At 36.4% G+C, this 14033-nt stretch overlaps 1 protein-coding gene and 1 long non-coding RNA gene across 5 annotated transcripts in view; both read right to left on the bottom strand.

Annotated features, from left to right (window-relative positions):
• Window positions 1-14033, bottom strand: part of LOC137490006 (uncharacterized) — a 58038-nt gene that overhangs the window by 2558 nt on the left and 41447 nt on the right. For 2 of the 4 annotated variants that reach the window (XR_015480830.1, XR_015480829.1), the window contains exon 4: window positions 1153-1302. This is a non-coding gene — a long non-coding RNA (uncharacterized LOC137490006). Of the gene's footprint in view, window positions 1-989; window positions 1303-14033 lie in introns of all 4 variants that reach the window. The other 2 variants (XR_015480827.1, XR_015480828.1) reach the window with 1 other exon arrangement.
• hsp70.3 (heat shock cognate 70-kd protein, tandem duplicate 3) lies at window positions 9713-13068 on the bottom strand. The gene is made up of 2 exons (NM_131397.3): window positions 12961-13068; window positions 9713-11962 (listed from the first exon to the last, which is right to left on the bottom strand). Exon 2 carries the CDS (start codon window positions 11944-11946, stop codon window positions 10015-10017), a length of 1932 nt encoding a protein of 643 aa, NP_571472.2. The 5' UTR covers window positions 11947-11962; window positions 12961-13068; the 3' UTR covers window positions 9713-10014.

Raw genomic sequence — 14033 nt, 5'->3', positions numbered from 1 at the left:
ATATATGTATATATGGCTGGGTCAGTTGGCGTTTCTGTGCGGAGTTTGCACGTTCTCCCTGCGTTTGTGTGTGTTTCCTCTGGGTGCTCCGGTTTCCCCCACAGTCAGAAGACATGCGGTACAGGTAAATTGAGTTGGCTAAATTGTCCGTAGTGTGTGAATGTGTGTATGTATGAGTGTTTGTGATGTTTCCAGATATGGGTTGTGACTGGAAGGGCATCCGCTGCGTAAAAACTTGCTGGAAAAGTTGGCCGTTCATTCCGCTGTGGCGACCCTGGATTAATAAAGGGTCTAAGCTAAAAAGAAAATGAATGAATGAATGAATGTATGTGTGTGTGTGTGTTTGTGTGTGTGAGTATAAAATAATAAAAATAAATATAATAGCTTCTCAATTATAGTAAAATATTTATTATTATAGTTATTATAAATATATTATATATAGTATATAGTTTTATATATATACTGTGTGTAGTCAACATTTCAATATTTAGTTGTCCTGAAACACCCACTCTTGTTCTTGGACATTTCTGAAAAACATTTTTGAATCACCTTGAATAATAATAATAATAATAATAATAATAATAATAATAATAATAATAAGTATTATTATTAATATTATTGTTATTTATATTATTAACAAAAAATGTTTTCCTAAAAAGACCTTATGAAGTGTTTTATAATATTTGCATCATGTGAAAATATTTAAATTAATTAATTAATTAAATAATATTTTTATGACAAAAGTCATTTTATATTATGTAATTTTATATTACGTTTAAAAAGGGAAAAAAAACATTGATTGAAAGTACTTTGACATGTCTATGAAACAGATCTGCAGATCATCATAAAAGCAAGGACAAACAACATATACCGGAGAGCTTGTTTTTTTGCGCGTCAGATGTACGTCAGATGCCACAGCTGTGATAAAACAGTTATCGGCTTTTACAGTGCAGAACATTTCAGTGCGGGGGGGAGTTGCGACTTCTTACCGCTTTTAATAATAGTGAGGGTCGTCCTTGGGTATTCTTGAAAAAGGAGAGGGCAGAGGAGATCCCAAAGAAAGCCCAACACCCTCGCTAACTAACTAACTAACCAAGCCTCTGGCTTTCTCTCTCTGCAGGTTATATTTAGCTGTGCTTCAGGGCTGTCCACCTCTTGCTCTGCTGCAGCTCTGGCCTTACAAGGTCCAAGCATGAGTACAGTTGCTTAGCAGCCCGCTGTGTTTTCAGCTCCAGCAGTGAGAGACAGGAGCCGCTCTTCATCATCATCATCATCGTCATCTTCATCAAGAGTGTGATGATCCTGGTGGTACATACAATACATGTTAAATACACATTAAAATAATTGCAGGTTTGGATTTTTATATTTAGTGTGGTCATTTTACACAGTTAACTACTGAAATAATAATAATGTTGATTGAAATATATTATTTCAGTAATAATATAATTGACTTGCTGTACTAAAATAATTCTAAAATGAAAACAAATGAATTAAAAGCACACAGATTTTTCTTTAATAAAACTGTATGTACATGCATTATATATGTAAATATATTTGCATAATTACTATTACGAAATTACAACATATCTACAATATAGGAAAAAAATAAAAATGAGAAAATTATAAGCTTGTCCAGGCTAAAAACTACAACGTGATTTAATTAAATTTAATTACATTTGTTTTATTAAAAGTTTATTTATTTGATAAAGTTAATGATAATAATAATAATAATAATAATAATAATGAAACCAACAAAATTTAATCTATTTAAAATCCATAACTAATAAATACAGTAAGTAAGTCAATCAATTATATGCAGAGGGGGTTAGGGATACCCCCAAGCTTCAGTGGACCTCTACATTTGATCGGGGCAGTTGCAGCTACCTCTTTCATCTGTCGTGGGGGTGTTTAAGGTTGCAAGATGTATTCATAATAAAATTCTAATGATCACCTGGTAGATCAAGCTCAGGGCTTGATTCAAGATCAGGGTGGAAGTGGGGAGTCAACGCAGCCATTGAACAGGCAAAAAGCTCACTGAAGTTGCATGACGTTGGTAACATTTCAATAACTGTATATATCAATTTAGATGAATCTTCTGGAGAACAAAATTGCTTAATAAGTAAAAAATCTTTTGTTGTAATCATTCAATCATTCGTTTTCTTTTAGGCTTGGTCCCTTATTAATCTGGGGTCGCCACAGCAGAATGAACCGCCAACTTATCCAGCATATATTTTAGGCAGAGGATGCCCTTCAAGCCGCAACCAATCACTGGGAAACTTTGGACTGTGGTGGAAACTGCAGCACCCGGAGAAAACCCACGTGAACACAGGGAGAACGTGCAAACTCAGAAATGCCAACTGACCCAGCTGGGGCTCGAACCAGCGTCCTTCTTGCTGTGAGGTGAACGTGCTACCCACTGCGCCACCGCTTTGCCATGATGTAATTACTTAAAACTAATTTGCAATTCATTTAATTAATCACAACATTATTTAATCAGTTTCATTTTAAATTTCTACCACTCGAAATTATTCCCAAAATAACACTGTTAATTTTCTCATTTGAGGATTGCAGTGATACTTAGCTTTAGCAGTTCTAATACTTTAAGAATGAAAGTTTAACAAGATAAACTTTGGGCCAAAATTCTGTGTTTTTAAGTAATGTATTGAATGCAGTATATTGTTCTTTAAACCAGCGGTTCCCAACAGGGGGGTCCCAGCCCACAGGGGGGCCTCTGTGGTTTAAAAAACATTTTTAGCAGTGGACAATTAGGAGAACGATCACCTTTCCTTAGTTCATTTTATCCCCTGGCTTACCAAAAAATTGACAAATTTGTAATTCGTCCTTTACAAAAAACAACAGTCTTTACTTCGCCTTCAGCAGCTAATAGCCATGACCCAAGCATACTGGACCCACGTGAGGAAGCTCCAAACATTTCAGGTCACAGCACTAGCAATACTGGAAACAAAACACACGAAAAAACGAAAACCACTAAAAAACTGGAAACGAAACACGAAAAAAAGATAGTTACATGAACTGTTTTATTCCATTTTCTCAAAGCAAAGAGTCCCTGACCCAGCCACAGTGCACTAACGAATGCATGAGGCCGTCCAAATTAATAAGACATTTGCAGATGACTCATCCCCAATTCCTCAAGGTGTACCCAGTACAAATGGCCTACTGATGTTTTGCTTTTATATTTTACATTAGGCTATTATTTGTGCATAAACGTATGTAGATAAAGTAATAAACATACTGATTGTTTGAAAACAACCTTTTTTTATAATACCTACTGCAAACTTATATAAGCGATAATATCATTAAATGTGGAGGGGGGTCTTACAATATTTTCCAGGGGAAAAGGCAAAAAAGGTTGGGAACCACTGAAGTAAACAATAATTTAACTCACATTTCAATAATTGTTTCATATTCACCAAATTCTTTGTTGAAGGGACAGTTCACCCAAAAATGAACATTTAGTCACTCTCCCTCTATTGGTTCCGAACCTTTATAAAAAAAAAATTTTCTTCTGTTGAACATAGAAGATCATTTAAAGAATGTTGAAAACCAGTAATCATCGACTATCATGATACCATAGGTAACATAGTACTACCATAGGGGGAAAACATACAATGGAAGTCAGTGTTCACTTTAACACCTCTGTCAGTTGTTGACATAACACAGTCCAGCTGAGATCCAAACATAAAAGAACTTGGACAATATTGGCAATTATAAGGTTTTGTCTTTTCTGAGTGTGTTTGAAGTGCTGGAGTATAAGTTAAAGTGTTTGCATTACATATTGCAAAATGATATGGGTCAGTTGGCATTTTAGTGTGGAGTTTGCATATTCTCCCTGTGTTTGCATGGGTTTTCTCTGGGTCCTCCGTGTTCCCCCACAGTCCACAGACATGCACTATAGGTGAATTGAATAAACTAAATTGGCCTTAGTGTATGTGTGTGTACGGTTGTTTCCCAGTAAAGGGTTGGAGCTGGAAGGGCATCTGCTGTGTAAAACATATCCTGGATAAGCTGGCGGTTCATTCCACTGTGGTGAACCCTGATGAATAATGGAACTAAGCCAAAGGAAATTAAATGAATGAAAATGATATGGGGATCACATTTTCTAAATAAAAACTGTATTAAAAATGAACTTTTATTTTATCATTATTAATAATAATAATGTAAATAAGTTACAGAATAAGAATATGTAAATAGCTCAATTATACAGATATTCTGAAGTGATTTGTGCACATTCTCTCCATCTGTTTAAACTTTAATCTGGCAGTCTATGTACTATTGTTTATATGAAGAAAAAAATCCAGTTTTCAGTTGAAGACAAAATGATTAGCCCTCCTGTGTAATTGAAATTATTTATTAATTATTCCCCTAGTGATGTTTAACAGAGCAGGGACATTTAAACAGAAAGGACATTTTTCTAAATATTTCCTATTATATTTTTATTACGGTTTTGTTTCTTTTTGTTTGGTTGGAATAAAACCTTTTTATAAGTTGTTTTTCCCGAATTGACTCCAGATCAAATCATTGTTGTCTGATTATTAGTCTACCTACACTCAAGAAAAAAAATTCTGCTTGTTCAAGCTACTTATTTAAAATAAGATGAATCAACACAACTCTGGAAATTTTTTTAGGAAACCTAAATTTTTACGTTCAATCCATTTAAATTTGTTAAGTTAACTGTTATGTGTTGGGAAAACATAAATGAATTGTGTGGAACTCGGCATGTTTTACAGTTTGATTAATCAAGTTAAGCCTCTAAATCGCACTTTAAGCTGACTACTAGTATCTTGCAAAATGACTAGTAAAATATAATATACTGTCATCATGGCAAAGACAAAAAAATTGTTATTAGAAATGAGTTATTAAAATAATTATGTTTTAATACGGTAAAATTTTATATGAGGGCTAAAAATGTTGTCTTCGACTGTATGTATATTTGGTTGGTTTATGAGCAGCTGCAGCAGGTGTACACAGCGCTGTGTGGGATCAGCTTTGAGGAGAACAGCCTACATTCTACACGAGTATAGGAGTACAGTTTGGGAATCTAATAATAAATCAGAAGGTGCAGTTGTCCACTATAGAGTTACAGTATTTGTTCCCATACAATTAGTTTGGGATTTAGGGTTACTATGGAACAAACAAACAGCTAAATGTGGGAGGATCACTCTGTGTTTATGAAAAGCATCTGCCCTTGCTACATGCGCACGTGGACTCACTTTACTGTCCTGCTCATGTTTTTATTGTTCTTCCGTTCTTGAGGGTTGTACTTTCTGAAATGCTGTATTTCACACATGACGTTCTCACATTCGCGCACAAGTGGTTTATTGGCTCCAGTCGCAGCAGAGACGCACATGCCCAGTGCCCGAATGATTGCCCTAATCAGCGTCTTAAATCAGTGCTCATTATAACTCATCAGCAGCTGTTACAATGACGGCTCAGTGTGTTACTGAAGGCTAAAACTAATGGCCTCAGTTCAGTCAATGAAATATTCTGGGTTTAATACAAGTTAGTGGGATAATGTTGATGGCCTCAAACATTTCATTTGACCATTTCTATGAAAACAAATTAAAGAATAAGTAAATGTAAAGCGTTTCAAAGAATAAAATCCTTGTATTAATAAGGATGAACATTTTAATATAACCTTTAATGATCCTTAAATAAAGAGTTGTAATATGCTATTAACTTATTTTTTTCTGAATATATCTGGCTGGATTATTTGCATTGTACTCTGTATAATACGGTGTCTGAGAGAGTTTAACATGCTGCATTTTAAGAAAACGTACAATTACAAACAACGGCAGCAAATTGAGTAAAGAAGTTCATCAGTTTGACGGCCCACATGCTGCAAATCCTCACAACACGAACATATTTATAAAAAACGTGCTGCATTTTCTCACAACACACACACACACACAAATGTGCTGCATTTCCCATAAAGCAAACAATTAATGGAACACGCTGCATTTTCTCACAGCGCAAACAAAGTAGTAAAACGTGCTGATTTTCTCACAACGCAAACAAAGTCAAACGCGCTGCACAATGCAAACAAATTAATAAAACACAATTTACAAAAACACGCTAAATTTTCTCACAACACAAACAATTTACAAAAATGCTGCATTGTCCACAATGCAAAGAAATTTATAAAGCGAGCTGCATTTTCACACAACGCAAACAAAATAATAAAGCGCACTGCATTTTCCCATAATGCAATTTACAAAAACGCTGCATTTTCGCACAGCACTATTCATGAAAACGCACTGTATTTTCCACAACTGCAAACAAATAAATAAAAGTGCTGCATTTTCCCACAACGCTAACAATTTACAAAAACACGCTGCATTTTCTTACAACACAAATAATTTACGATAACGCGCTGCATTGTCCACAACGCAAACAAATTAATAAAGTGAGCTGCATTTTCTCACAACGCAAACAAATTAATAAAACGCGCTGCATTTTCTTACAACACAAACAAATTTATAAAGCGCACTGCATTTTCATGCAACTTAAACAAATTAATAATAAAAGCTGCATTTTCTCACAATGCAAAAGATTTTCGATAACGCGCTGCATTTTTTTTTTGCACACAAAAGAACAGAACACAATGAACATGTTTCAAGGGGACCCAAAAACGTGATGAACACCACTGTGCCATGACTATTGCTCAGTAAAATTGTAGGTGATCTTTGAAAAGTGAGTTTTTGTTTATTTTAATATCCTGAATCCCTTGTCTTTAGTATTTATTAGCCTAAATACCCATAACCTAAATAGCCGAGTTTGTCACGTTTTAGGCTCTCCTTGAAACATTTTCATTGTGTTGTGAGAGAAAATGCAGTGCATTTTTGTAAATTGTTTGCGTTGTGTGAAAATCAGCATTTTATTGTTTGCGCTGTGGAAATGCAGCGCTTTTTATTAATTCATTGCATTGTGAGAATGCAGCACATTTTTATAAATGTGTTTGTGTTGTGACTATTTGCAGCATGTGGGCTTTCAGACTGATCCTTTCTTAATTTGCTGGTGTTTTTTGTAATTCCATGTGTTTTCTTAAATTGCAGCATGTTAATCTCTCTCGAACACCGTATTATACAGAGTACAAGAAAATATTGACAATAGAATATATATTAGCAATCAACCATTAAAATGTCCTTCAGTGTAACAATAATATATAGCAAATAATCCAGCCAGATAAATTCAGAACAAAAATTACTTAATGGCATATTAAAACTCTCCATTCAAGGATACATTAAGATTATTTTAAAACATTCATCCTTGAAACAACAAGAATTTTATGCTTTCAAACGCATTACATTTACTTATTCTTTAATTTATTTAATTTTGTAGAAATGGTCAAATTAAGCCGTAGTTTTAGAATAATTTAGAAATTAGAAAAATAATGATCACAAACTGCTTCAGTTTCATTCAGCTTCATTCATTTTCTTTTCAGGTTAGTCCCTTTATTCATCAGGGATCACCACAGCGGAATAAACCGCCAACTTATCAAGCAAGTTTTGCACAGTGGATGCCCTTCCAGCTGCAACCCATCACTGGGAAACACCCATACACTATTGCATTCACACACATGGACAATCTAGCTTACCCAATTCACCTAAAGCGTGTGTCTTTAGACTGTGGGGGAAACCGGAGCACCAGGAGAAAACCCATGCCAACACAGGGTGAACATGCAAACATCACACAGAAATGCAAACTGACCCAGCCGAGGCTCGAACCAGTCTCCTTCCAGCTGTGAAGCGAGAGTGCTACCCATTGCACCAACCTGCTGCCCCAAACTGGTTTATCACAAGGTAAAACGATACTAATATGCAAAAAAGTACACATTTACACCATAGAGATAGCACACAACAATAAAATAACACAATGAACATTTAAAAATGAGGTAAAAATGAACATAAATGAGGTGTTTTGGAAAAGTTGATTAAAAAATATATGGTTATTCACCATATTTAGTAAGAACACTTACTATTTTCCAGTTAACAGATTTGTACTGTAGCATTTTTTAAAAATCCCATTAGAATTGTGATTAATTTAAATGTCACCCCATTTTACGTTTTTTAAAACCTAAAATTGGAAATGTGGTAAACAACGTTGCACAAATGCCATTAGACTATTTCTTCAGTGGCTAAATATTCATCTTTTAAGTTTTTTTTAAAGGGATAGTTCACCCAAAAATTTAAATTGTCATCATGTACTCAGACCTTACTTTAAAATCTGTTTGACTTTTTTTTTTACCTTTAGTTGAACACAAAAGAAGATATTTTAAAGAAAGCTGAAAACCTGTAACCATTGACTTTCATAATATGTGCTTTTCCTACTTTGAAAGTGACTGGTTACTGTTTTCCATCATTCTTCAAAATATGTGTTCAACAGAAAAAAACTCAAACTAGTCTGGAAAAACTTGAAGGAGATTAAATAGTGAGTACATTTTCATTTTGGGGTGAACTATCCCCTGGAGTAAGAAAAACAATGAAGTGTTTTCTCCTACAGTAATGTGTCCATTTACGTCATACTCAGTTGCAGACACATGCCATGGTGGAGAGTGTCACCTGTGCCCCTTGTCTTGTTTTATTCTTGGAAATACATTGAACGTCAACCTAACACATCTGACACTTCAAATCAGTGAAATATGATATGAGCACCAAAGTAAGGGTCACCTCATGTACTTATGAGCGTCTTTGCGATGTGTTCTGCAAGCTGGCAATCAAAATCCCTTTAGTATTCGATATAACTCCAGATGGTGTTGTGCTCTAGATGATCTGCATAATAGCACTAATAGTAATTAAACGTCTTGTGTATGTATAGGTGTGAAGGACTGAGTGTTCCATATGGAGAAGCCTGTTAATTAGTGTTGGAGGGGTGTTTAGATGAGGGATCGGTATCTAAAGTCGACGGGGATTATGTCATAGTCTCTTTTTGCTGTTCTCATGCCAGCATTCAAGACTCCCCCATGCAGCAGACATGAGATACTGGTATTTGTGGATGTCAGTTTTGCAGTCAGGACATACTGTACTGACCTCTGCTGCTCATGTCAGATACTACAAAATTAATACACTAATGATGATACAAAATGCCCGTTTGACTTAAATCACTGGCTGTGTATATATATTCATGATATTTTTTGTGTGTTATGTACAACACATTTTGTTGTGTTGTTTTGACAGTTTTTATAGCCTGTGGCCATTTTGAAAGACTTTTATTTGACAGATCCATTGTGAGAAGTATAATTGTGTTTATGCTGCTTGACTCTTGTTTTAGTATGCCATCTACTGGTCATGAGGTGTAACTGTTTATAGCTTAAGATTTAAAGGCATAATTCACTAAAATGAAAGTTTTTTTGAGTTTCTTTCTTCTGTTGAACACAAATATATTTTGTAGAAAATGAAAGCCTATAACCATTAATTTCCAAAAGCAAACAAGGAAGTGAATGGTAACAGGTTTACAACATTTTCATGATGTATTCTTTTGTGTTAAGCAGAAGAAACCCTTATAGGTTATTAAGAATTGAAAGAAAGACATTATTTTTTGTTTTGATGGTAACCATTCCTTTAACCTTTTATATGGCACCCATTTTGGAAAAGTGTTAATAGGAGTTTTATAACTTTATTATAACTTCTAAACTTTTATGAATTAAGTGTAATAGTTCCATATCTGATAATAGGGTTAAAAGAATCACACAATGTTAAAAAAACAAACACTTTTATTAACACATTTTTATCACAAATTTGTCACATGTAACAACATGAACATGAATGAAAAATGAAAACTAAACTACAATTTCTTAAAATGGTCAAGCTTATTTTTGGTCTAAACAAAAAATAAATTAAAGTTTAACATTATTTAATAAATGTAAACATTTTACTGTATCAAGATGTTTAAGTAGATAGTGAACCAACACACTGTGCAATAAGACTTTAAATAAAGTCATCTTAAAATAATCAAAGAATTATTTTTTTGTCTAGTTTGTTCAGTTCATGAGGAGTTTTAATCCACCTCTTCAATGGTGGGCCCCTGAGCGCTGGCCCCTGATGCGCCCCGTGCCTGAGCTCCACATCCTCCAGCTGGCATCCCTCCCTGGTAGAGTTTGGAGATGACTGGATTGCAGACTTTCTCCAGCTCCTTCAGCTGATGTTCGTACTCCTCTTTATCCGCCAGCTGGTTGTTCTCCAGCCAGCTCACGGCTTCATTGCACTTCTCAATAACCCTCTTCTTGTCCTCCTCGCTGATCTTGCCTTTCAGGTTGTCGTCTTCCACACTGTTCTTCATGTTGAAGGCGTAAGACTCCAGGGAGTTTTTGGCAGAAATCTTCTCTCTCTGCAGATCGTCTTCAGCTTTGTACTTGTCGGCCTCCTGCACCATTCTCTCGATCTCCTCTTTGCTCAGCCTGCCCTTGTCGTTGGTGATGGTGATCTTGTTCTGTTTTCCGGTGCTTTTGTCCGCCGCCGACACATTTAGGATCCCGTTGGCGTCGATGTCGAAGGTCACTTCGATCTGCGGGACGCCACGTGGCGCAGGTGGAATTCCCGTCAGCTCAAATTTGCCCAGCAGGTTGTTGTCTTTGGTCATGGCTCTTTCTCCCTCGAACACCTGGATCAGGACGCCGGGCTGGTTGTCGGAGTAGGTGGTGAAGGTCTGGGTCTGTTTGGTGGGGATAGTTGTGTTGCGCTTGATGAGGGCCGTCATGACTCCACCTGCGGTCTCAATACCCAGAGACAGTGGGGCCACGTCCAGCAGCAGCAGGTCCTGCACGTTTCCAGAGGTGTCGCCCATGAGGATGGCGGCCTGCACCGCGGCACCGTAAGCCACCGCTTCATCAGGGTTAATGCTCTTGTTCAGTTCTCTGCCGTTGAAGAAATCCTGCAGAAGCTTCTGGATCTTTGGGATTCTTGTTGATCCCCCAACCAGCACGATGTCGTGGATCTGAGCCTTGTCCATCTTGGCGTCCCTCAGTGCTTTCTCCACAGGATCAAGCGTTCCCCTGAAGAGGTCGGAGCAGAGCTCCTCGAAGCGAGCTCTGGTGATGGACGTGTAGAAGTCGATGCCCTCGTACAGAGAGTCGATCTCAATGCTGGCCTGAGAGCTGGACGAGAGCGTCCTCTTGGCTCGTTCGCATGCGGTTCGCAGTCTCCTCAGGGCCCTCTTGTTCTGACTGATGTCCTTCTTGTGCTTCCTCTTGAACTCTTCCACAAAGTGGTTCACCATGCGGTTGTCAAAGTCCTCACCGCCCAGATGAGTGTCTCCAGCGGTGGCCTTCACCTCAAAGATGCCGTCTTCGATGGTCAGGATAGACACGTCGAAGGTGCCTCCGCCCAGGTCAAAGATCAGCACGTTGCGCTCTGAGGATTTGCCTTTGTCCAGGCCGTAGGCGATGGCTGCAGCCGTGGGCTCATTGATGATGCGGAGCACGTTCAGTCCAGCGATGACTCCAGCATCTTTAGTGGCCTGTCTCTGGGAGTCGTTGAAATAGGCTGGAACTGTGATAACTGCGTTGGTCACCTTCTGCCCCAGATAAGCCTCTGCAATCTCCTTCATCTTCACCAGGACCATGGAGGAAATCTCTTCAGGATTAAAGGTCTTGTTTTCTCCTTTGTGTTCCACTGCAACTTTTGGCTTTCCTCCATCACTGACGACTTTGAAGGACCAGTGCTTCATGTCAGACTGCACTACAGGGTCATCGAACCTCCTGCCGATCAGCCTCTTGGCATCGAACACCGTGTTGTTGGGATTCATGGCCACCTGGTTCTTAGCTGCGTCTCCAATCAGCCTCTCTGTGTCTGTGAAGGCAACATAGCTGGGTGTTGTTCTGTTGCCCTGGTCGTTGGCGATGATCTCCACTTTTCCATGCTGAAACACCCCCACACAGGAGTAGGTGGTGCCCAGGTCAATGCCAATAGCGATTCCTTTTGGAGAGGACATGATTGATTTCAAGAAACTGCAGGAAAAAAAACAAACAATTAGAATTAATTTTATATTCATACAAATTATCGTGCAATTATTTCATTTTTAAATGATTTTACAAGTCAACAAGTGAAATTCTCTTAATAACTAAGTTATTAGTAGTTATACAAGTAAAATGCTAATTTTCTGTTCTTTTGTAGACAACATTAACACAAATTCATTTAGGACATTTGCTAGTATTTATGGTTATTATGCGCTCCTTTTGGAGATGACATGACTGATTTCAAGAAACTGCAGGGAAAAAACGATTTGGATCAATTTTTTATTTATACAAATTATTGTGCAATTATTTTTTTGTTATTTTTAATGTTTGTTTCAGTCAACAAATAGCACATCTCATAATAACTAAGGTAGTACTTATACAAGTAAAAAGACAGTGGACAACCTTAAAGCAAAAACATTTAGGACATTTACTAGTATTATTAGTTCTTCTGCTTATAACCTAATAACTCCAGCAACATAAAGTCAAACTGGTCAATGCACTTTGTTTCTAATTCTGAATACATGACTATCAGGCAACACAATTTTCTAGTATGTTAAGAAGAATGTAAGCTGTCTTTAAAAAAAGCTAAATGACAAATGGAAAATATAAATACAATGTCAAACTAATAATTTTCAGCACATCATTTAATGTTATTTTTTTAATTATAGATAATTGTTTCCTAAATATGACAATTTTTGGGGTATGTTAACACTTTAAAAATAATATACTATTAGAATTATTATAACTACTGCATGTATAACAAATAATTATTTAACTACATTAAATAAAATTTTAAGAATGCAATAAGCAGCTCTTTATAAAATATTTGTCATTGCCTAATCATGAAACAGAGTACAAGCAAATAAAACATTATTTTCTGTAAGCATTTGATGACATAAAGATAGATGTTAATATGCAAGCTGATTAAATAGCGAAAGTCAGAGAGAGAAAAACAAGACAGGTAACTTAGTTTTTAATTTTCACCTTACCTTTTATGTTTGTTGGATCTTTTATGTCAGGCGTATTGATGGCTTGTTGTCTGGATGGCCCAGTCCGCTCGCTGTCTCGCTTTCCGCTGTATACAGTTCTATCGCGAAGTCTATGCTGGAGTACTGGACTGGAAACAGCTGCTCTTTTATATTTTCCAGCAAGCCGCCGCTGAAGTTTCTCGAACGCGCCAGCATGTTCGACCAATCAAAAACCAGCACAGCAGAATGACTCCACCCTCAGAGCCGCGTCATCGTCATCACTTCTAGTTACTTCTAGAGTTTTCGGTCATTCCGTGGTATAGCAATAATACCGAGCCTAATAATCTTTCATTCTGTCATTGATGAACTTTTAATATATTTTTTTTGATCGTTTTAAGTGGCTCCGACAGAAATGCATGCATTAGAAAATAATTTGCTGTTTTTTCTGGCAACTTATGTAGAAAGCCTTGGTTCAAGTTGTGTTTAAATCTGATCATTCAATAACCACATTCATTTCTATGTTTCTGTTTGATTTAAATTGCGGTTTTATTGATTATTTTTCTAAACAATGTATTATCTTAAAAACAAAAGGTTTGAGCTTGTCTCTTTCAAAGAAAATTTTAATTGATACAGTTATATAAGGTTATAACAGTCTAAGTTAAATATTTATGTAGGTTTGCTGTATGATTCTGGAACTTTGGAGATGGTTTCATTGTTGTCATTCTAATCCAACAGAGGTCACTGTAAATGCATGTTGTGTGTTTTTCATATACATTTCTGACATTTCATCACCGAATTATTATGTTTTCTGAAGTATTTTACTATTTATTTCATAATTATTACAAATTATTTTCCCTAAAGCTACTAAATACTGTGAAATGCGTTAATGGTAGCCAGCTGTTATGATTAACAATTTATTAATAAGCAACTATTTTTAAACAGATTTACAGTATTGTACACCCTATAGTTGTTTGACAAATTATATACAAAGGCCATCTTTTACACGGGGCATAAAATAGAAAAATAGCAATCAATGCTTAACATCACAAATTGAAACAAACCTGTTTGCCTCATATCTTCTAATAAGTATCTGT

The sequence above is a fragment of the Danio rerio genome, chromosome 3, assembly GCF_052040795.2.
Source record: "Danio rerio strain M-AB ecotype USA chromosome 3, GRCz13ab, whole genome shotgun sequence".
Lineage (NCBI taxonomy): Eukaryota > Metazoa > Chordata > Actinopteri > Cypriniformes > Danionidae > Danio > Danio rerio.
This window is presented reverse-complemented; position numbering and strand designations above follow the sequence as displayed.

Coding starts and splice junctions, on each gene's coding strand:
- hsp70.3 (NM_131397.3), bottom strand. CDS start 11,946: ATGTCCTCTCCAAAAGGAATCGCTATTGGCATTGACCTGGGCACCACC.